The following is a 25,008-nucleotide window of genomic DNA, read 5'->3' on the forward strand; positions in this document are numbered from 1 at the left end:
GGCGATCGAGAAATCTGCGAAATATAACCCGTGTCTGTACAGCTTCTGGAGGCTATGGAAAGGCGTTGAGTAACAACACCAGCAGACACGAATAAAGTGTATAATCAAGGAGTATGGAAAGCATATACGTAACTTATCTATATGAATTGTATAGCTACCTTAATTCTTGACAAGCGCAAACGTATAGATCAAGAAGGGGATCATGCAATGAGAATCGCTGCTATGCTATGCACGGCGTGCTTAGACTTAATCAAGCTATAACTTGTGGAAGCTCTGGGAATGAGGATCACGGCTACCTGCGGTTTGCAGGTGGCATTGCTCGAGGCATTATTTTCATCCTTGTTAGTCGGTGTCCTTAATGAGTACATTTCGATAATTGCTTAAAAAGCAGCACACTTTGAAGATGTGCTCAGCAATGTCCATCATACAAATTGGAAATGGCCTGTCTAGGATATGGAAGCTTTTGACACGTGCGATCACTCTTTCCACATGAACCCTTGCCGATGCAATGCGCCTTGTCTCTAATACATCTTGGGCATTCATTTGCATTTCATGTCGTTCTCGAAATGGAGGCCTGTATACTGTCAGTTCAGGAGGCAAGTAGGGGAATGTGAACCCTTTATCAACCATAATAGCATCACCAGGCTCCAAGTCATCCAGAAGCCCACTACACTGCAGAATATTCTTATCCGATACAGAGCCTCCCCACAAACGAGATACAAATGCTATGTATCCGTCAGGTGTGCACCCAATAAGGACTTTATATGTATTGTAGTGTTTGTAGGAAGAAAATGTCTGGCGCTGCGCACTTTGAGACGATGGTCGCTGTATTCTGACCTCCGTGGCATCCAAAATAAGCCTCGTGTTTTCGAAATGTCGAAAAGATTTTGGGAGGTGAGGCAGAATTTGTTCTTGTGAAGGTATATGGTTAAGGTGCCGAAGCTCCCTCTCTAGGAAGTTTATCCACGTTGTGAAAATACGGCTCACTTGGCTTTCGGATATACTGAAGTTGCGCGCGAGTTCCTTTCCACGCATTCCAGTCCTAAGCCGCACAAGAACCATCAAAAATTCCATGGCTAATTCAGTTTCTTTCGGCCGGCCACGAGTTTCATTTTGGCTTTTTTTTTCCCAGTTCCAGTAAGACATCTCATCAGCCCTAGGTGTAAGGTATTGCAGCAACGAATGAAAAACTTCATAGCGCGGTAACCCAGTGTAAAACATACAGCTCTTGGGCGACTCCTGAATTGTTTCTAGTGTAAGCAACTGCAACTTGGATGCATCAAGCTGACTTTCAAGACGGTCATTCCTTTGCTGCAGTTTTGTCACAGTATCATGCAGCAGTCCAAGTTTTTCCTCCATGTGGTTTAGTTTCTCCAACTCATTGCAGGAAGCACAATCACTTCTAGCTTGTTCCTTGTGGTCTGCAAAAAATAAAGAATTGACAAAAATCAGGCGAAACAAAAGGTACAGACATACAGACACAACTAGTTTGGACAAGGAACTACTTCCATTGAATCAAGCTTGAGGCACACTTTATATGCAATAACATAGGGTTGGGTTAAGAGAGTAACAAGACGTTAACATCATAGCAGCAGACAAAACAACATTGTGCAGCACTTTGTACTAACCACGGTGCAAGATATACTATTTTTAGGTGAGGTCACTGTCCGGCCAGGAGTGAGGTGTGAGCGACCGGGTAAAGTGTCAACGTTGCGCACCCGAATGTCTTTCACTGAGTGGTAATCTATACCCAGAGCAGCACAACTTAACAACCAAAAGCATGGTAACTGAGACTACACATGCAATCGCAGAGGCCATGCCAAAAATCTTATTGCTCTAGCAACCGGCACATCGCAAGTCATTTAAAATCACACAAATGCGTATCGCATCCCCGCATCTCTGACAGGCGTGTTTCAGTGAACTGCTCCTCACTCGCCTTACACCACTTAAAGCGAAAAAGCAGATTTAAAAAATAATTGAAGTATGAAGTTTACAACTTTAACTAATAAAAAAGAAACTTAAATTCTGTGAACTGCACTTAAGAATATCCAGTCCAGTCATTTGTGTATGCGACTTATTTTGGCCATTTCTGTGCAGTAGTGGCAAGAAATAAACAGCAAACATTGAGCTTAGGTTAAATTAAACATCCTGCTTACCTAAAGTACCTCCTTCTTACTTCTGGGTGAAATGTGCCACTACAGACAACCACTCTGGTGAAGGCACTACCATGTTTGACATGGGGCTATTTGGAAGCAACTGCGAAATATTTTGTTGCTTTCCAGTAATGCTTCCAGCCAATAACCTGAGCATGTAATTCGAGGAGGTGATTAAATTATTTTTATGAAATAACCTAGCATGTCTGCTTGTCTAATAAATAGATATTTAATTAATCTACAATTATGTTGACTCGCCACAAAATGCACAAAGTCATTCTACCACCATGACTTCCTTCTATAGAATTGAAAAATTGATGCATTGTAGGCCACTCTCAGATACATCACTAATTTGTGCGTAGTACTATTACAAACACTTCATAAGCATTGTAACAATATCACAAAAGCCAATGAAACATTTTCTTCTACTATCACTTTGCTTTTTCTTACTTCATTGCCTCTTGGCTTCATATGGTATGTTTATTAGCAGCTTAAGTGCTAAGTAGTGAAAGCGGAGATTAAGAAACTCAAGTTCTGTTCATGCGAAATTAATTACCATTGCAGTCATTGGGTGGCTCCTTTAACCGAGGCCGACTCTGACCTAAAGCTTGATCACTGGGAGCCTCCTCGGGAAGAGTGCATGTTTCTGAAATTGAAATTACAAGTTTATCACACAAAACCATGTATTACCTAATATTGCACATATACAACATGAACGGAGGTATACACATTTGTGAATATATTGTTACGTAGGAAGACGCAGACGAAAAGCTATATACAAGTATATTTACAAAGAAATGCGCCGCACTTGGCCAAGAAGCCACAGCCCGCAGTAGCCTCTAATCTTCGTCGTCGTCTTCACACTGCTCGCCTCTTCGTCAAGGCAAATACTGTTCCGTAGCACTACCCCCGGCGGCAAAAGCGCCGTCCCGGAGCGATTAAAGGCCGGACTCTGAAGCACTGTAGTAGGCCTTGAGCCTACTGACGTGCACGACATCACTAGATGCCAGAGTAGACGGCGAGGTCGAACTCACAGGTTCAATTTCATACGTCACAGGCGTCACCTGGCGCAGCACGCGGTAGGGCCCAGTGTATCGCGAAAGGAGCTTCTCTGAAAGCCCGATGTGACGAGAGGGCGACCATAGGAGCACGAGCGCACCAGGCGAAAACTGCACGTCACGGTGGCGGGCGTTGTACTGACGCTGCTGAGTGGTTTGCGAGGCCGTCAGTCGAGCACGGGCAAGCTGGCGTGCATGGTCGGCGAGGGCGATGGCGTCGCGCGCATACTCGCTTGTTGAGATCGCAGCAGGAGGAAGTGCCGTATCAAGGGGCAAGGTCGGTTCGCGACCGTACAGTAAATAAAATGGAGAAAATCCGGCGGTGTCGTGCCGGGAAGAATTGTACGCAAATGTGACGTAAGGAAGGGCAATGTCCCAGTCGTGGTGGTCCTTGGAAACGTACTTCGACAGCATATCGGTAAGGGTACGGTTTAACCGCTCCGTCAGGCCATTCGTTTGAGGATGGTATGAGGTAGTCAGCTTGTGTTGAGTGGAGCAGGAACGCACAATGTCGGCGATAACTTTCGACAGGAAGTTGCGACCACGGTCAGTAAGCAGCTGTCGCGGGGCGCCATGAACCAAGATAATGTCACGCAAGAGAAAGTCCGCGACGTCAGTGGCGCAACTGGTAGGGAGAGCCCGCGTGATAGCGTATCGGGTGGCGTAATCAGTTGCGACGGCTACCCATTTGTTCCCCGAAGATGACGTGGGAAAGGGGCCGAGGAGGTCTAATCCAACACGAAAGAACGGTTCCACAGGGACGGTGATCGGCTGGAGATGACCAGCAGGTAGCACCTGAGGTGTTTTCCGACGCTGGCAGGGATCACAGGCAGCAACATAGCGTCGGACGGAGCGAGCGAGACCAGGCCAATAGAAGCGGCGCCGGACGCGGTCGTACGTGCGGGTTACCCCAAGATGGCCTGCAGTGGGTGCGTCATGCATCTCAAAGAGCACAGTTCGTCGTAGATGTTTTGGCACGACAAGAAGATCAGATCCATCAGGGACGAAGTTCCTTCGGTACAGAATGCCGCCGTGGAGGACATATCGGCGAACGGAGGCGTCGGTAGGTGTAGAGCGCAGACGCTCGATGAGTGCTCGCAGCGAAAGGTCCCGGTACTGCTCATCGGCGATGTTAGCGAAGTCAGACACAGAGAAAATGCCGTTGGCGTTACTACTGTCGGCGTCGTCAGGCTCGTCTACCGGGTAGCGAGACAGGCAGTCAGCATCCTTGTGTAGTCGGCCGGATTTGTAGGTAACAGTATACGAATATTCTTGGAGGCGTAAGGCCCAGCGACCAAGTCTTCCTGTAGGATCTTTCAGTGAGCATAACCAGCAAAGCGCGTGGTGGTCTGTAACAACGGAAAAGGGCCTGCCATATAAGTATGGACGGAACTTCGCAACCGCCCAAACTAGGGCCAGACACTCACGCTCAGTGATGGAATAGTTGCGCTCGGAGGGTGAAAGGAGCCTGCTGGCGTAAGCGATAACACGGTCGCTGCCGCGCTGGCGTTGTGCCAGTACCGCGCCAATTCCGTGGCCGCTGGCATCAGTACGGACTTCGGTAGGCGCAGAAGGATCGAAGTGGGCCAGAACGGGAGGCGTTGTGAGGAGGTCGATTAGATGCGAGAACGCAGAGGCCTCGTTATCGCCCCACTGGAAAGGAGTGTCTTTTTTCAAAAGCTCTGTTAGTGGTCGTGCTATTGCCGCGAAATTTTTCACGAAACGGCGGAAGTACGAACACAGGCCGACGAAGCTCCGCACATCTTTGACACACTTCGGAACAGGGAAGTGCGTAACAGCATGGATCTTGCCTGGGTCCGGTTGCACTCCGTGCGCGTCAACGAGATGTCCAAGGACAGTAATCTGGCGACGGCCGAATTGGCACTTCGATGCGTTGAGTTGTAGACCGGCTCGACGAAAAACGTCCAGGACTGCTGAGAGGCGCTCCAAGTGTGTAGCGAACGTTGGGGAGAATACTATAACGTCGTCTAAGTAGCACAGGCACGTGGACCATTTGAAGCCATGAAGAAGGGAGTCCATCATGCGTTCAAAAGTGGCAGGAGCATTACATAGACCGAAAGGCATCACTTTGAATTGATAAAGACCGTCGGGTGTTACAAAAGCAGTCTTCTCGCGGTCTAGATCGTCCACGGCAATCTGCCAGTAGCCGGAGCGAAGGTCAATAGAGGAGAAATAGCGAGCACCGTAGAGGCAGTCAAGGGCGTCATCAATCCGAGGTAGGGGATACACGTCCTTTTTGGTAACCCTGTTCAGGTGCCGATAATCCACGCAAAAGCGCCATGAGCCATCCTTCTTCTTTACAAGTACAACAGGTGACGCCCATGGACTACACGACGGTTCAATAATGTTCTTGGCAAGCATTTTGCGAACTTCAGCGTGAATAACTTGACGCTCAGCCGGGGACACTCGATACGGGCGGCGATGAATAGGAGGGGCATCGCCGGTATTAATGCGATGTTTAACAGCTGTAGTTTGGGCCAAGGGACGATCGTTAAAGTCAAAAATATCGTGATAGGATAATAAAACGCGGTAGAGCTCACGAGCGTGCTCGGACGGCATGTCGGGCGCAATCATTTTCTGTAAGTCGGCAATGGCACAAGTTGCCGACTGCGATGGTAGAGGAGGATCGGCTGAATTGTCGTCTACTGCAATAGATGCTACTGAGTGATCCTCGAATGAGCAAAGCTGGGCCAGAGACATCCCGCGTGGCAGCACTTGTGCCGTCAAGCCAAAATTGACCACGGGCAGGCAGACGCAATTCGCCGTAATAGATAAAACTGTATGAGGCACTGTGATCCCGTGTGTAAGCAGGACGTCTTGCATGGGAGCCGCGATGTAGTGACCGTCGGGCACTGGTGGGGATGACACTAAGTCAACGTAGGTCAGTGCCGAAGGCGGCAAGCGAACGAAGTCGACGGAACTGAGGCGACTAGGGTGTGGTTCAGAGGGATCCAGAACAGGCAGGTCAAGGCGGAGAGTACTGGCGGAACAGTCGATGAGAGCAGAATGCGCGGAGAGGAAGTCCAAGCCGAGGATGATGTCGTGGGGACAGTGGGCTATGACTGTGAATAGCACGATAGTGGAGCGATCGGCGAAGGAGACGCGGGCGGCACACATACCAATTACGGGGGCTGTTCCGCCATCGGCGACACAGACAACAGGCGTCGTGGGGGGTGTGAGTATCTTCTTCAGCCGGTTACGAAGGTCAGCACTCATTACGGATACATGCGCCCCAGTGTCTATAAGAGCAGATACAGAAACACCGTCGACTTGCACGTCAAGAAGGTTCAGATGAGTGGGCAACGTCAGTAGAGGATTTGGCGGCGTAGGGAGCAATGCAGCGTCACCTCGAGGCGCTGCATCGTCTAGTTTTCCGGCTGGGAGCGGCGTCCGAAGGGAGTCGGCGAATAGGAGCGACGGGGCTGAGGAGAGCGAGATTGTCGTCGTTGGGGCGAAGGCGAACGAGAATAGGGGCGGTTCGGCGCAGGAGAATCAGTGGCGGCATTATCGGAGCGTGCGGCATAGGGTCGAGAAGGGCCACCTGGGCGAGAGTAGGCAGTATAAGTAGACCGGGTCGGGGAACTCCAACGACTGCGACAGTGGCGAGAAATGTGCCCGATTCTACGGCAGTGAAAACAAATGGGCTTGTCGTCAGCAGTGCGCCATTCAGATGGGTTGCGGAAACGTGGTGGGTAATAAGATGTGGGACGGGGCGTAATCGAAGAAGCCGGATGGGTATCAGGGCGATGGGCCGAGCAGACGGTGTGAAGACCCATGTTCGCGAACTCCTGGCGGACAACTGCCTGGATCAGGGAAACCGTGACTGCAGGTGCGTTGGAGGAGCTGGAGTCGAAGGCAGCCGGATAGGCGGCCTCAATCTCACGCCGGACGATCCTGGTAACATCACCAGTGTTGTTGGGACGAGGAGCGTCGGCACAGGAAGATGTCGCTGGGGTGTTGGGCAGACGGGCAAACTGCTGGTCGATACGTCGGCTTTTAGCGAGTTCCAGGCGGCGACACTCTTTTATAACTGCATCCACGGTCGCCACGTTGTTGAATACGAGCAAGTTGAAGGCGTCATCGGCAATGCCTTTGAGGATGTGGGAAACCTTGTCTGGCTCAGTCATGTGTGCGTCAACTTTGCGGCACAGAGCCAAGACGTCTTGGATGTATGTGACGTAGGGCTCTGTGGACGTCTGCACACGGCCGGATAACGCCCTCTGCGCGGCAAGTTGGTGACCGTAGGGGTTTCCGAACAAGTCTCGGAGCTTTTGCTTAAGCGAATCCCAACTGGTGATCTCCTCTTCGTGTGTCCGAAACCAAACTCGAGGTGTGCCACCGAGGTAAAAGAGTGCGTTGGCGAGCATGATAGTAGGGTCCCACCGGTTATTGCGGCTGACGTGTTCGTACAGGCTGATCCAGTCGTCGACGTCTTCCCCATCTTTGCCCGAGAATACGCCAGGATCGCGGGAAGCGGGGAGAGCGATGTAGGTCGTCGAAGTGGCAGCAGGTGTCGGAGCTGGCTGAGTCGAGCTGTCGTCGGCGGGAGCCATGACGGAAGACTCGACGTACCGTCCACTGCGAAGCTCCGTGACGAGGTACAGGGAACGTCCACCTCCACCAGATATGTTACGTAGGAAGACGCAGACGAAAAGCTATATACAAGTATATTTACAAAGAAATGCGCCGCACTTGGCCAAGAAGCCACAGCCCGCAGTAGCCTCTAATCTTCGTCGTCGTCTTCACACTGCTCGCCTCTTCGTCAAGGCAAATACTGTTCCGTAGCAATATAGCATTGTCATCATCTTTTGGCTCAGCTGCAGTGGCATATTGCATGTTTCCAGTTACGTTAATCACAACAGCTGAGAGAGTTCCTTGCGAATAAAAAAAATTAAGTGGGCATTGGGGCTCAGCATGCTTGTATCTTGCTATTTTTGAAGCAGGTGATGTTGCAAAATGCTCACCATTCTCGTCCTTATCACATGAAGCAGCCCCATTGGATTTGACGTCAGTAGATGCACTCTTGCTTTTCTCTTCCTGCAGCGTCGTAGAAGCTGAACCGCCTGCATTACAATGCACATTTAGTGCTGTGCAAACTGTTACATGTATGTATTAAAACAAGGCTAAAATGAAGTCCAGCGATGAACTAGAGTGGCTTGGATAGGTGCTAACACATGCAACCTGTCGCATCGCCATCTGTCGGAGCAGACTGCATTCCGTCGGCTAGCCTTTGCTTCATATCGCTCACTTCGGCCTATAGCCTCAGCATGCTCTATAAAGTATTTGGGCGTCCATTTGTCATCTCATTTGTCATGGAACACTCATATAGACACCATAGTTAGCAATGCATCTAAAGCACTTGGCTTCGTTTGGTGCAACTTGCGTTTAGCTAACCCGGCGACTAAACTTCTTGTGTTGTACTACTTTGGTACGCTCTAAAATCGAATACATTTGGAACCTAACTCTGATTGTCAACTTTGACATATTGAATGTTTCATGTTATGTTAATCGCAACAGCTAAGCAAGTTCCACGTGAATCAGTAAATATTAGGTGGGCAGTGAGGCTCAGCATGCATGTAACTGTAGCTGCTCGTCAGCCTGACTGGCAGCATTGTAACCTGACATTTTTGAAGCAGGTAATGTTGCAAAATGCTGACCATTCTCGTCCTTATCAGATGCAGCAGCCCCGTTGGATTTGGTGCCTGTAGATGTACTCTTGCTTTTCTCTTCGTGCAGCGTTGTAGAAGCTGGACCGCCTGCATTACAATGCACATTTAGTGCTGTGCAAACTGTTACATGTATGCATTAAAACAAAGCTAAAATGAAGCCCAGCGATGAACTCTTAGAGTGGCTTGGATAGACGCTAACACATGCAACCTGTCACATCATCATATATCAGAGCAGATTGCATTCCGTCGGCTAGCCTTTGATTCATATCACTCAAGTTATCTTGCACTTCGAGTGGCAGCATAGAATAATCGCAGACTTTGCGCCATATTTTCCAACGGATTGCATTTATGTCATATAACTCGTCGCATCAAGTAGCCCATCTATGTGCTATCGGATGTGCAGCGACGTGCGAGACTGTATGACACTTTTAAAAATAATCATTAGCAAATACGACCCTCGATTTTTATTTATTTCGCAATAAAAACGCGTGTGTTAGTTGACACGCGCATATGCGCACGATTTAAGCCGGCGAGACGCCGGCGGAGCGAGTCCGCGCTCTGAGAGCTGTGAGCGTACACCGAGAACAAGAGCACGGTCTGGAACCACCAGTTGCCGATGCCGCCGCTCGCATGAAACGCCAGCGACGCTTGCCCGCGTTTAGAGAGCGCGCTCTGAAACCACTGGCCGATACCGCCACGCGCATGGTTTAGGCACGGCCGCTGGATTTTTTATTTTTTTTTATCCAGCGGCCGTGGTTTAATTCGCCGAGACGCTGGCAGCGCGAGCCCACGTTCAGATAACTACGAGCTCACACCTAAAACAAGCACGTTCTAAAACCACTACCTGATGCCGTCGTGCGCATGCCACACCGGAATCCTACTTCGTTGTCACTTACGTGCTGTTGCATGCCTCTTAATCCAACGACCATGCCGGTCCACTGCAGCCGGTCCGGCAGTTCGGGTGTATGAGAAAACAGTTGGCACGTAGTCAGGGTGGCTAGAAAAGTTTGAAGGCCGGCCTAAAATTCAAGAAGTGGAAAAATTAATACAAATGACTCACTACAGGCCAAAATTCATGACATACCTGCTATAAAGTGCTCGCTGCAAATCCTTGAGTGCACGTTTGGCTGCCACACTGAGCCATCCGCATTCAACCGCTTTACGGCGTTCACCCATGACGCTCTTTTCAGTGGATACAGCTTCTCGGACGGAAACCGAAAAAAAACCACGTTATTCTTGCCGTAATAATTCGTACACCCATACGCGACGCAGTGCGCTGGCATGGCACTCAGAAACGTGGGCACGGGAGCTTGCCTGAACGTGCCGGAGTGACCAGCCAGGCAGGGAGCTGTCGTCTGCTATCATTCCAACCATGTAGGGGGCGCTCGCAAACGACGCGCTCGCGCATGCGCAGCAGCTTTTTTGCAAAGTGTCCATTATTCGTACAGGAACAAGACTTGCCCTTAAGCGCTAATGTAAAGGAAACGTGGTGAAAAAAAAAAATTAAGGGGTGGTGGAAACGCGTCACAGTAAACAAACAAGGGGGAACAAGATGGGAAGCATTGTTTATGTTGGCCGATGCTTCACACGCGTATTTTGTTTGCAGATTTTTTAGTCTCTTGTTGAAGAAAGCAAGCTTAGCTTGTTACTGGCATTACCACAAACCACTTGTTTCGTTTGTAGTAGCAAACAGCAGTGGGACATCACAGAACTTGGATGAAAGCAACAGCTACGCGTGTAGCTATGTTGTCGAACAAGCAATTTCGTTTTGCCGTGCCCTAAACAAGATGGCAGATGTGTTGCCGCAAGTCGATAGATTGAATATCCCCTATAGATTGATTGAGAAGTATGCATGATAGGCTCATTGCTAGGCCAGTAGGTGAGGAAGCGTGGTGAAAATGTAGCGCTAAAACACATAGTTTCCGTGTTTCTTCTGGGCATGACGTGCTTTCTCGCTACATATTTAGTATGCATGAGGCCGCCCAGAAGAACCTGTTCCTAGCACTTGTTATGACTTTCAGCAAAGCGGAGACGGGCGCAAACAACGTCTGGCGTGCTCCTAAGACGCACCCAACAACAGATGCCATTTCCGACGCTTTGCATCATATATGTAGCATATACGAGTATTACCCCATGAAAATTTCCATGCCATTGTAGAGTAGGTTCATTTGTATCATCATCATCATCATCAGCCTATATTTATTTAAGTCCACTGCAGGACGAAGGCCTCTCCCTGCGATCTCCAATTACCCCTGTCTAGCGCTAGCGTATTCCAACTTGTGCCTGCAAATTTCCTAACTTCATCATCCCACCTGGTTTTCTACCGTCCTCGACTGCGCTTCCCTTCTCTTGGTATCCATTCTGTAACCCTAATGGTCCACCGGTTATCCATCCTACGCATTACATGGCCTGCCGAGCTCCATTTCTTCCGCTTAATGTCGACTAGAATATCGGCTATCCCCGTTCGTTCTCTGATCCACACCGCTCTCTTCCTGTCTCTTAACGTTACTCCTAAGATTTTTCGTTCCATCGCTCATTGTGCGGTCCTTAACTTGTTCTCGAGCTTCTTTGCTAACCTCCAAGTTTCTGCCCCATATGTTAGCACCGGTAGAATGCAATGATTGTACACTTTTCTTTCCAACCACATTGGTAAGCTCCCAGTCAGGATTTGGCAATGCCTGCCGTATGCACTCCATCCCAATTTTATTCTTCTGTAAATTTCTTTCTCGTGATCAGGGTCCCCTGTGAGTAATTGACCTAGATAAACGTACTGCTCTACAGACTCTAGTGGCTGACTGGCGATTTTGAATTCTTGTTCCCTTGCCAGGCTATTGAACATTATCTTTGTCTTCTGCATATTAATTATCAACCCCACTCTTACACTTTTTCGTTTAAGGGCTTCAATCATTTGCTGTAATTCGTCTCCATTGTTGCTGAATAGGACAATGTCATCTGCAAACCGAAGGTTGCTTAGATATTTGCCGTTGATCCTCACTCCTAAGCCTTCCCAGTCTAAGATCTTGAATACTTCTTCTAAGCTTGCAGTGAATAGCATTGGAGAGATTGTGTCTCCTTGCCTCACCCCTTTCTTGATAGGTATCTTTCTACTTTTCTTGTGGAGAACCAAGGTAGCTGTGGAATCCTTGTAGATGTTTGCTAAGATATTCACGTATGCCTCCTGTACCCCTTGATTACGCAATGCCTCTATGACTGCTGGTATCTCTACTGAATCAAATGCCTTTTCATAATCTATGAAAGCCATATAGAGAGGTTGATTGTACTCCGCAGATTTCTCTATTACATGATTGATGACATGGATATGATCCATCGTTAAATATCCCTTCCTGAAGCCAGCCTGTTCTCTTGGTTGGCTGAAGTCAAGTGTTGCCCTGATTCTATTGGAAATTATCTTGGTGAATATTTTATACAATACTGAAAGCAAGCTAATGGGTCTGTAATTCTTCAATTCTTTAACGTCTCCCTTCTTATGGATAAGTATAATGTTGGCGTTCTTCCAGCTCCCTGGTACACTTGAAGTTGTGAGGCATTTTGTATAAAGGGCCGCAAGCTTTTCAAGCATGATATCTCCTCCATGTTTGATTAAATCTACTGTTATTCCATCTTCTCCAGCAGCTTTTCCCCTGGTCATGTCTTTCAAGGCCCTTCTAACTTCATTGCTAGTTATAGAAGGAGCCTCTGTATCCGGTTCATCACTATTTCGAATGAAAGTAGCTTGGCTGTTTTGGGCACTGTACAGGTCAGCATAGAATTCTTCCGCTGCTTTTACTATGTCATCGAAATTGCTGATGATATTACCATGCTTATCTTTCAGTGCAAACATCTTGCCTTGTCCTATGCCAAGCTTTCTTCTTACTGATTTAATGCTGCGTCCATATTTTACGGCTTCCTCAATCTTTCCCACGTTATAATTTCGAATATCTCTTACTTTCTTCTTGTTGATAAGTTTTGACAGTTCCGCAAATTCTATCTGATCTCTTGAGTTAGACACTTTCATGTTTTGTCATTTCTTTATTAGGTCCTTTGTTTCTTGGGAGAGCTTACCTACTGGTTGCCTTGGTGCCTTACCTCCCACCTCAATTGCTGCTTCTGATACCAACCTAGTTAGGGTTTCATTCATTACCTCTATGTTATCTTCTTCCTGTTCTAAAGCTGCATATTTGTTTACGAGCGCCAGCCTGAATTGGTCTGCTTTTACCCTTACTGCATCTAGGTTGGCCTGTTTCCTCTTCACTAATTTCACTCTTTCTCTCTTCAAATTGAGAGAAATGCTAGACCTCACTAACCTATGGTCACTGCACTTTACCCTACCTAACACTTCTACGTCCTGCACTATGCTGGGATCGGCAGAGAGTATGAAATCTATTATTTCATTCCTTGTTTCTCAATTAGGGCTTTTGCAGGTCCACTTCCTGTTGCTGCGCTTCTTGAAGGGGGTATTCATTATTCGGAGCCTATTCCTTTCCGCAAATTCTACCAACATCTTTCCTCTAGTGTTCCTAGAATCAATGCCATAGTTGCCAATTACTTGCTCACCAGCCTGCTTTTTCCCCACTTTTGCATTGAAGTCGCCCATGACTACAGTATACTGAGTCTGCACCTTTCTCATTGCTAATTCAACATCTTCATAAAACTGTTCTATTTCTTCATCATCGTGACTGGAGGTTGGGGCGTATGCTTGTACTACCTTCATTTTGTACCTCATAATAATTCAGCTTTATTATGACGACTGCTACCCTCTCACTAATGCTGTAGAATTCATCAATGTTGCCCGCTATGTTGTTATGGACTGGAAATCCTGCCCCGGATTCTCTCTTATCTGGAAGAGCTTTGTAGCAGAGGACGTGGCCTTTAGTCAGCACTGTGTAAGCCTCACCAGTTCTTCTAACCTCACTAAGGCCAATAATATCCCAGGCAATGTCTGATAATTCCTGAAATAGTCCTGCTAAGCTAGCCTCACTCGAGAGGGTGCGCGTGTGAACGTTGCCAGGTTCAGTTTCCATTGGTGGCCTGTCCGACTAGTTCAGGTACAACCAAACTAGGCAGGCCCACTAAGCTTCATCAAAGTCACTCCCTCACCAGAACAGGAATTGGCCTCCCTGGTGCAGTATTCGGCCACTACATCCCTCATGACTCATTTGTATCAGTGGCACCCAAACGCAGGGTTCCCCCCCGTACAGCTCCTTGAAAACCCTTGCATTTCAAGCGCCCTCAGGACCTTAAAATAAGTGCACTGCTTGATTTCCTTGAAAATTGGGGTTGGAAGCGACTTCGGAACATGTAAAATAAACACCACACTGTGCTATGCCATTTCCATTGGGGAAAAAACAATCGTTCATAATCTGACGTGAGAGTTTTGCTAAGCAATTGTAGTCTAGCACATCTGCAGTAACTGGCAACAGGCTTGTTTAAATCACCATCGCCATCATGGTGCTAGATGAAGGCAGATGAAGTGACAAAGTTGTACCAGTATTTTTGTTGTTTCGCTAGTTGGTTTACGTTGCAGCCATCATGGTTCCACTATTGAGGCCTGAGCTGTACAAATGCCCGAAGGAAAGTAGGTTTCAGCAATTTGGCTTTAACACAAGCATACTTTGGTGAAGCCAGACACTACTAACTCACATTAAGCAAAGTGTCTGATGTGTCACAAAGCGACTGACATTGTTATACAATGGAAAAGTAGACTGAGAAGCCATCTTTCACTTGAGAAGCCATCTTAAAAGCAGAGCAGCTTTCGGTAAAGGAGGATCAATTAAAAGATAGCAGAACATACTGCTTTTTTGGTGGGAGCAATTGGTTGAAGGCCCCCTACTCTACTGACCCCTTTCACGGCGAGAAATACCTTATCTTGTTTCTGACAATTTCACTTGAGAAGTCATCTTAAAAGCAGAGCAGCTTTCGGTAAAGGAGGATCAATTAAAAGATAGCAGAACATACTGCTTTTTTGGTGGGAGCAATTGGTTGAAGGCCCCCTACTCTATTGACCCCTTTCACGGCGAGAAATACCTTATCTTGTTTCTGACAATTTCACTTGAGAAGCCATCTTAAAAGCAGAGCAACTTTCGGCAAAGGAGGATCAATTAAAAGATAGCAGAACATACTGCTTTTTTGGTGGGAGCAATTGGTTGAAGACCCCCTACTCTACTGACCCCCTTTCACGGCGATTCCGCAGGTGCTGCCATCTTTGATCACGTGGTGATGCGTCCATTGCTTGCCTCAACTGACTTCGTGTTTACAATGGATGTACTTGATGCCAGTGCAGCTTAGCAAACCTCTGTTTCGGGAGATATCGTAGACAGTGACTGGGTGGACGACACGAAGCTTTGGCCGCAGTTTCAGAGAAGATGCAAAAGCACTTTCAGAGCTGATTGAGCTACGTCCAAGCCAGGCGAGCAGTGTATATGGTGCTTACTCTAAAAGCGGGGCTACTTATTCGAAGCTATCCAAACTTTCAGCTCATAAATTCAATCAGGATTAGTGTGTTTTGATCTTCGTTGTTTATATGGCAATTTATATGGCAACTTCGAAGAAGCGGCTTGTCATGTTTCTGACTCAGTAAAGTTCCTCGGTGCGGTCACTATCGGATTATTTTCTGCCTAATAGCTCGTGGGTGTGCTCAATCCGATAAATTTGTACTTGCTGCGCACAAGGCTTCAAAGGTAGCTACTTTGTACATTGTAATACCTTGCAGTGAAGATGTATTATTGCTTACTTTTGTGGACCATCACGAAACATTCGTGTGCTATCGGTGTAGTACTGTCACTTATTGTGCGTATATAGTGCGCATATATTCAAGTGTGCGCCTATTCAATTATTCTTGACACGTTGGCAAAAAGAGTGGGTGTAAGTTTCCCCACCGGTTAAGGTAGATGTGTGGATACTGTGCGCAAAACCTACTATGACAGGAAGCGGCTAGCGGATGACAAAATTTCTGTATGCTCAAAGAAAGCCGCACATCTCGAAGTTCACAGTTGCAGCAGCGGTTTGCGAACTTAGCCACACATACTCATTACATTCCTTAATATGCCCGTCACTATTTCTGCAGCCAACTAGTGCACATGTCTTCAACCCACAGGATTCAATCCACCATGATTGGAGCTCAATGCGTTAGCAAAAACTCAGTTGCATTTCCGACAGCTGATCGCATAGAAGCAAGGTAGAAGCAGAAAAGGCTTCGTATTCGTGCGCGGTCACTGAGATCACATAGGGCACACCGCTGAAAGCGCCATCTCGTTTCTCTTGAATAAACTGCTCCGCAATAAATATCAATAAGTTGGGCCCTGTTCTACACGACACTGCTTGGCGGCACTCACTTCAACTTGTCCTTTTTTTCTGCTTTAGAAATTACCCTTGTTTGTGCTTGTGAATTATTTCCCTTAGTTGCTTGCTCGATGTTGACAGAGAAAAGAAGTGTCTGTTCATTTAAAAGGATCACAAAACTGTATTACTTGAATAATTACATGCTGGAATTTCACTTATATAGTTCGTTAATCGGGTTGCTCACTGGATGAGACATATGCTGTCTGTGCTTCAGAGCTGACTGCCTCTCCTGTTTCTTCTGCTCCGCTCCTCGACAGATCTGAACCTTGCGTCACTGACCGTGCTGCGGCCAACCGAGCGTGCAATATTTGCGGGTCATCTTTCAAGGATGTTTCTCAGAGGCACATGACATAAACATAGGGAACGGTGTGGGCAGACAGCTGCCTTGTCATATTTTACACGGAGTGCCTCTGTTTTATGCTGACACACCCTTGTTGGATGCTAGCACAGCTGTTGCTCCAACACTGCTACAGTCTCTACTGTTCTCAGGAATGCAAACTCCATCTTCGGGCACCTTATCCACACTAATGCATTGAATGATTGATTTGCTTTCTGCATCTGCATCCTCAAACATTGCGTAAGGATATCTAGCTTACTCTGCTGTTAGCATAGATGCACTAGCTTTGTTGCAATGTCTACTCTACTTGGGCCTCCATAATTAGAAATGCCTGACCAACAATGGAATCAAATCTCTGCCTTTGAGCGCAGTAGCCCAAATGCTCTAATCAGTAGGCCATGATCGCACAGATACCCCTAGCGTGCTAAACCCACTAGCCCTTTGAGATGTGTGGCGAGTGTGCCACATGGTAGTTTCTTGGGAGCTCGTGCTTTGAGGCGCTGTTGTTAGAATGCACGGGATTGGCTCACATTCTCTAGTACTTTCCTCTTACCACCTAACGCTACGTAGAAACGGTACGACATTGTGCCACCTTCACGATTGACCGAGGTCGACCATGCTTCAACATTTATTTGCTGCAGTACTAATACCATCAATGTTCTAACATAGACTGCAATACACACGTCTCTTCATTTCCTTGACAGAGGCCCTTGCTCTCCGAGGTGGTACAAACATCTCCCAGCTTTAGTTGGCAAAGTTTTTTTTTGCTTGATGCACTAGATTCCGCAGACTCATAAAAAGAAGAGGGTGCTTCTGCCTATACTGCGCTTTTAATGGTCGCTGTGGTTGATGTTTTTGTTTGAAATGTCAGTGTATGTGGGTACCACTGCTCTTCTGAGCTACATGCACCTTGGTCTCGGCCACGGCGTACAGCCTGAAGCAATCCTCTTTTCTTTTGGTGCTTATCCTCTTTCTTCAAAAGTGCTTTCATATAGATTGTTTTCAGTGCAGTTGACTATAACTGCCAATGTTTGTACCTGCTTTTTTTTTTGACCCGCCTACAACAATGCCTTTGGGCGATGTAGGTATTACTAAGAAATTACTAATAAATAAAAAATACCTGCACCCAAAGTTATGTGCTGATGAACATCAGAGGACACTGCAGATTTCGTTCAGGCAGACTCATTCATTTCTACGAGTTTCCTTGCTGCCCACTCATGACAAATAATGTATTTCATAAACTAAAGGACTGCATTTGTTTGCAGAACTTTAACACAGTACCCCATCTAACAGTATGTGGCGAGACTTGTAACAATGGCTTTTAAGCTTCTGACGGCGCACAGGCTTTGCACGTCATCAGGCGAAGGCTGATGTTTGCCTCTAGCTACTGGCTGCCATTGAAGCAGGCTTTGCAGTTGATCTTGCAAATTTTTCATCTTCTCGATAGAATCTTAATTGTGTCTTTAACATCCTTTCATACTGCTTGGATCTCTAAAATAGCCAATGCAGCTGATCCAAGTAACAAGTAAGCTGAGGTAATTAAATTTATCAGCTACAGTGAAGTCAGTGTTATTGTGAATGGCATATGCTCGAAGTTAATTCAAGACATGTGCCACAGTCGACGACTCCCATGGAACTTCAACGGCTCCAGCTGGCGGAACTTAGGTTTACCATCGGTCGATGTGTTTTTCTGGGTTGGGTGAACCACCCGAGAAGGCAGGTAGCCCTGCGTTGTGTTTTCATCGTGTTTTGTGACTTAGTCTCCATATCGCGAAGAGTCACTCAATTCTCGTCTATTGGCTCATCCAGGGCCTTATCAAACAAGCTTCTGGAGTTTGGAATAGAGCATCTTTATGCAGCCAACAAAAATTCTTGCCTGTGCAGCGGAGAGTTTCGCGGTTCTTCCTTTTCTTTTTGAAGTATCCACCAAACCTCCAATAAGCATAATGCGGATAAAAGAGACAGGAGGTAACGCAAAGCGTCACCGTCAAAGTTTTGTTTAAAGTTGATTCAAATAGTTCGTAATGTTGCATGCATGTGTCCCATTATCCGCGCGTTGTCCTGTTCGCACACTTAAAAAGCGCGAACAGAGAAGTGCAAAGTTTGCCCAGCATCCTACTTAAAGTTTATCATGGTAAGTGAGCGACTATCTAAATAAGCAGCTACATACATTGACTCTATTGCATTTGTTGTATGCCACTGAGATTGCCAATTTTCTGTAGAAAACAATGCAACTTTATTTCCTAGAACCCGCGCTCGCAGCGACCAACAATTCCAACTTGCCATTGCAGCAGGTGGAGTGCTCAGCAGAGCACGTTTGCTTAGAGCGTACCTACGTCAACAGAATAAATGCTACGAACGCGACATAAATAAAAATAGCAAGAAGGCCACAGTAGCGCTCTCTAGTTGCGCAATCAAGCATACTGGTTGAGAAAGCACAGCATAATTATGTAAAGCTTTACTCACATTTCGCTTTCTGCAGGCTGGGGCGCTCGACCGACACGCAGCAGTAGGGCTCGTCCTAGGGCGCCGCCATTTGCACACAACAGAAGGGCGACGTTGCGGTGGCGGCACTGTCGCAGCTTTCCAAGACGAGTAATGCAAGTCGTGCAGTATTTTTTTGCTTTATAAAATCTCGTTTAACATTACATACACCACAGTACACTTATCTTTTTCGCTGACTTTTTCAAAATGCTGGAAGTCACGGGACCTGCTTTGGCAAGCCATGCCACGCCCCCGCTGTCGCCATCTTTTTTGCGCGATATCATTTTCTTTGGCTGCCGACGGATAAGCGCCAGGATTTCATGAGGCATGACAGCGAGCATGGCATGGTAAACATCGTAGACTCCTCCGGGTAAATATGGTCAATCTACTTTAACAGTACTCATACTGTAACCGTCTTCAATGCAGCATGCTCTTATCCTGCTATCAGTTTTAAAGGTTCGTATAATTCGTATTTATAACATAGTGTAAAAATAATTATTTATTGCGTTTCCTCTGTATTCATTGTACTCTCCCTCTCTCATGGCCGCTCGATGAAAGCATACACGAGTGTGCATTCTGTGTCAAGGGTATGAAGGGTATGACAAGGGTATGAAGCAGAAATCACCTTCTGTTTCATACCCTTGTCCAAGCTCCTGTGGCATGCTCCAAGCTCCTGAGGCAAGCTCCTATGTGTTGTCGTCTGCGGATGAAACACGATATTGCAAGTGCTGTTTCTCCGCAGCACATAACACGCTGCAAAACGTACTACAGAGTAACTGAAAGCACGCGCGCGTGTGTTGCACATGAATCTGCACGCCTCTTACGTTTCAGCGATTCCCGGTACAAGATTCACTTACAGTCATCAGCGAATGAAACACGATAATGCGAGCGCTGTTTATCCGCGGCACATATTCTGACGCGGCAAAACGTACGTCGCCGAGTAACTAAAAGCACACGAGTTGCATATGGATCGGAACCCATCTTAATCGTGTTGCCATGTTTCAACGATTACAGGATTGAGCACAGAATCTATTTCATTCGTTGACGACTGTACACACAAGAACGAACTCGCGTACGCAGCCCAACAAGCTAATCACCGCGCGACACAAGCATGCCGGACACCATTTGCGAGCCGAATGTTTACATCACGTGGTTTACATAGATGGATGGATGAGGCTGAACCCTTTAAATCGGGCGGTGGCATACGCCACCTAGCCATGACTATTAACATGGCTAGGTGGCGCTTGAATTAACATTTTTTTTTTCCAAGCGCATACAGCGCCTCCTTGTGTATCGCGTTTTGATTTCTGCCCTTTTAATTGGCTGCGACAAATCCGGCGGCTTGTCCGCGAGGCAGAATTGGTCATAATTATATTTTTTTGGAAAGGCAGCAGGTGTATATGTGTTATTTCATGCGTCGCTCGATCCTTTATCTGCCCAGTGTTGTCAGGTGACCCAAGTCATGCAGTGCAGAGAAGCCACCCCTAAGGCACTGACATAGAGGCTAGCACAGATAAACAAATAGGGGGATAACAGCGCGCCGTGCTTTGCAGCTTCTGTGCGTGGGTGAGTGCACACAAGTGCTTCTGAAATTTGCGTTGTCTTTTCTATGCAATATAGAAAAGTCAATTTGATGGAGGTTTTTCCTTTCTCATTCCGGTTTGCTGGCATGTACGTACATGTTTGTTAGGTGCCCTTACTCTATTGTCTACAGCAAAGTAATTTTACGAAAAGGTACCCCTGCCACAATACAAAATTATTCTGTTCGTTGTGAAGCAGCAACCTACCATTGTTCAGTTATTCAAATGTGTTTATTTTGTAATCAGGTAATCCTCAAGTGTCCCAAAGTTGGCCGCGCATGCACCTGTTGCTGATGTTGCACTGGTTCTAGTTATTGCAAGCATGGGGCATGGCTTTCCTTCATAGTTATGGTTCAAGTGCAAGATGGAGCTAGGTGCTCTCGCCAGGAGCAAATACAGTAACTCTAATCCTAGACGAATTGTGCACACTATCTTGTTTTCCATTTGCTTTGCACACTTTCAATGCAGTGTGACGACGCCTAGAACTGAGTGGAAAATTATGGCTTGTCTGTGATCTGGGCATGGAATATTGCATGAATTTTGCCTATCAATTAGACTTCAGCTAGCACCATGAAGTCAAGGAAATGCCCTCTGGCGCAAGAGGGACAAAATGTCTCTGCTAAAGCAAAAAACACGTGCAAATGATCCTCCCGAGCGTGAAGACAACATTGTTCTGCGTGGCATTCAAGCCAGCTGATCTGCATGTAACCCAACTGCATTATACAAAGGCATATAGGTGAACACCACGCCTGCAAGAACGTCAAGGGCTAGAAGAATATGGGCTCTCTATACTGGCCAGAGCTAGGCAAGCCATGTCAAACGTATTTTCTGACAGCCTCCACAAGATGATCACAGCTCACGCAGGCCAACGTGACCTACTGAAACTTTCAAAACTTTCCATAACCACTTACAACTGGCAACACACTATTTGCATCCGCTAACTCGCATTACTTTGATTGTATTTGATTTGTATGATTCTCTTGAAGTCAGTGCCTACCAGCAGCCCAGCAAAGGCATGTCTCGAGGTGCAGTTCGTAATATGCAAGTAGAAACAGCTGAATCAATAAAAGAAGCATTGGACTCAGAAGGAGCCACGATACCAGCAGCATTACCAGTGGGTGAAAGCCAAATGACGCTGCTCACTTTACCGACGCCTAGGCGTCATCGTATTGTGAAGTACTGCAGCTGGCTGATGCCTGCGTCACTGTACGTACCCAGAATGTTGGCATGCTTTAGATGCCACGGGACTGGTTACAAACAAGACATGCATGCGTCCACCTGTTTGCATAAAGTGGGGCACACACGAACCTGAAGACTGCCTCACCACGGCTCCTCATTGTACGTTTACAGCGAAGATGGGCACCTTGCCCAAAATACCCCAAAAAAGCTTGTTTCAAAAAAGAACTGAAGCACACAGAGCAGTGGCCGCGTAGCCGATCACTGCACAGTCGTCCTCCAGCTCCCATGAATGCGAATACACCAGACGAGAATCAAGTGAACATGCTGCACAATACAGACAGAACAAGCTGCTATACAAGACCTATACACAAGCAGTGTCTGAATAATCAAAATGGAAACTTGGCCACCGCAGTACGTTGAGACATCACACTGAAACGATTATGGAATATTTCAAACTGAGAGTGACATTAGTAGACGTACTGCATCAAACAGAACAGCTAGACAAGCAGCAAGCTGCTCTCTGCACGCCTCCTTGCACTTGAAAATGAGCAGCAGGGAAGAAGTGCACCACAAGCTGCAGAAGAAAGCCCGAGGAGGTGGGGAAAGCAGGCAGCGCCTGCAGTCAGCCACGCTGGAGCCAAGAAATTCTCATAGTAGGTGCACATCCTACAAGTCTGCTTCTTCGGTGCGCAAAAAGAAAGTGAAACACAGCAAGAAGCAGCAACAGAAGAGGCTGCGCCAGTCAACAGGTACCATGAGGGCTGTGCTCCCTCAAGATAAACTGTGCACAAGAAAATGACAATTGAAGAAGCCATGTCACTTCTGGTTGCTAAGCTCGAACAGGTTCTCATAGAACAAGGCAAAATAGCTAAAACTTCACATTCAGCAGCAGTAACAATGCCAGCAGCAACAACAGATGATGGCAGTGTGCATGGATTAGCATGGAAAACTCCTCCAAATCCTCATTCAATAATCGGAGTCATCTTTGCTCAATTTTTTCATGAGATTCTGAAAGACTGCGAATTCCACAACACCTATACCCTACTGCTAACTTCCCTGAAACGTTACAGACGGCCGCTACTACACGGCGGAAGCTGCTGCTGGAGTGCTAGTGCGACCTAATGCATGCGACCCAATAATGCAACCCATTGAAATAGCTGGGTCAGCTATTTTAGCAAGAGGGCCAACCCGTCGTCCTGCTACTCCAGGAAAACAGAGGCACAATGCCAGACATACAAGGGTACAAAGGCTAACTCCAAGCGACTATAGAGCATCGGGCATAGTGAGGAGAGGCATCAATAGAGCAGGCTCAAACGGCCACATTTCCTTGCGTAGACGCTCCGCACATATAATTGAACATTATTCTATACTGCACCTCTTATGAGAAAATTGCAGTGTGCTGCAGGCTAAGGTAGTGCAAAGAAGCCGTTTTGACATTGGTCTACCTCTGTCCCAAAAGCAACCGCTGCACTCAAGGAGACTTCACTTGGCTTTGACATCTGCAAATTCACTTTCCCCAGCACAGAATACTCAGTGGAGGTGACTTCAGTGCACATCACTCACATTGGGGATACAAAGACGCATGACCAAGAGGATGCCACCTTCAAGAACACCGCAGACCTCAAGTTAGCAAATGACAGCAACTATCCCAATGCCACACCCACCACTCAAACCACAAGGACAGTACACTGATCTAACCTGGGCGACTGCAGCCTTCGTTCAGAGTGTCAGTGCAATTGTGACCCAAGACGCAGCGACCGTTATCTGATCTAGATAACACTTCAAGTGTAGGTGAAAATGTGCCACATTTGCAAAATCATGGCTACAGGCTGGGAGAATTTCCGTGACTCACTTGAATCTGCAGAATGTGAAGGTGTTTAAGAATCGCTAGCAACAATGTAAGGAGCGACATGCGAACAGAGCTTACTGGAGTAATATCTAACCCAAACAAGCACCTGCTGCAACTTTGGGGTGAGCAAGCCAAGCTGCTTACTGCATACTTAAATTGTGGCCACAAGCAGCAAGCCCTGATCAATATTCTACACAAGACTGAGAAGGCGAGATGTTGTGCTAAGCAACTCACCTAAGACCAGTGGATGGACCGCTGCACGTTATTTGCACACATAGCCCTCAGTAAGCTGTGACACACATTCTCGACTATAACAGGATGAACTAAAAACTCTAATACTATTTAAAACACGACGTTCAATCTACAGTGCACATCTGAAGAATTTGAGGAACAAGCAGCAGATGCTTTCCCCAACCACCTCACAGCAACCGACCGTCCCCAGACTTATATGCACCTTAATCACCACTTGCCAAGGAAGGAATTGAAAGCCTCTTTACGATGGCAGAACCTGTTGCTGCTCTCGAGCATGTCAACACTTAAAACGCACTTGGCAAAGATGGAGTCACTTGGCAGATGTTGAGGAATCCTCCCTGAAATTAGAAAGCAAGCACTACAGCTTGTAATCAATGAAACCTGGAGTATTGGTTAATTCCCCATGTAGTGGAAACACTCGATGGTGATGCCATTACCGAAATCAGGCAAGAAACCAGACACTATAGCCAACCTTCGACCAATCTCATTCACATCGACAGCATGCAAATTGCTTGAACAAATGTGCCTCGCGAGAGGGGCTGAACTACCATCTGAGAAAGAGGACTGTTTCCACCTGTGCCAGATTGGTTTCTGCCCCAACTTTGATTTATGCAACTATAGCTTCTTTCTGCCTGAAAGCACCACCACCAGTACCAGCCGCTGCGGAAGAAAAGTACCTGGGATCCTAGTCACAGTAGACAAGATGGATGTTCAACACAGTCTGCAACGAGGCGGTACTGGTGGCTTTTAGTGAAGCCTGCCGTTGTTAGGGTTGCCAGCGTTGTCAAAGCCTTCTTATGCAACCGGACGTTTCAAATATAAAGTGGCAGTAAACAGCCAAGGACTTTTACCAACTGCACAGGCGGAAATGCACGTAAACCTGGACCGCCATACTTGATTGCAGGAGTGATTTGCTGCAGAGATAAGAAGGTGACTTAACAGTTGCTGATAACATATACCAAGTGCAAGTACGTGCAGTATGCAATACCAGTTAGGCCGAAACAAATGCATTTACTCCAAACCAGTTAGAAAAGCTCAATATTTTCTTTTTTTTGTCTGCAGGATGCCACTCATGTGCTTTGGGTAAG

At 46.9% G+C, this 25,008-nt stretch overlaps 1 protein-coding gene across 1 annotated transcript; it reads right to left on the bottom strand.

The window, feature by feature from the left end:
- Nucleotides 1-290: 290 nt before the first annotated feature.
- Nucleotides 291-1,035, bottom strand: LOC119437367 (uncharacterized). The gene has a single exon (XM_037704400.2). It carries the CDS (start codon nucleotides 1,033-1,035, stop codon nucleotides 343-345), a length of 693 nt encoding a protein of 230 aa, XP_037560328.2. The 3' UTR covers nucleotides 291-342.
- Between the last annotated feature and the right edge of the window lie 23,973 nt (nucleotides 1,036-25,008).

Source organism: Dermacentor silvarum, chromosome 1 (assembly GCF_013339745.2).
Source record: "Dermacentor silvarum isolate Dsil-2018 chromosome 1, BIME_Dsil_1.4, whole genome shotgun sequence".
NCBI lineage: Eukaryota > Metazoa > Arthropoda > Arachnida > Ixodida > Ixodidae > Dermacentor > Dermacentor silvarum.

Excerpts from the sequence above, each read along its gene's own strand:
- LOC119437367 (XM_037704400.2), bottom strand. The coding sequence starts at position 1,035 with ATGCGTGGAAAGGAACTCGCGCGCAACTTCAGTATATCCGAAAGCCAA.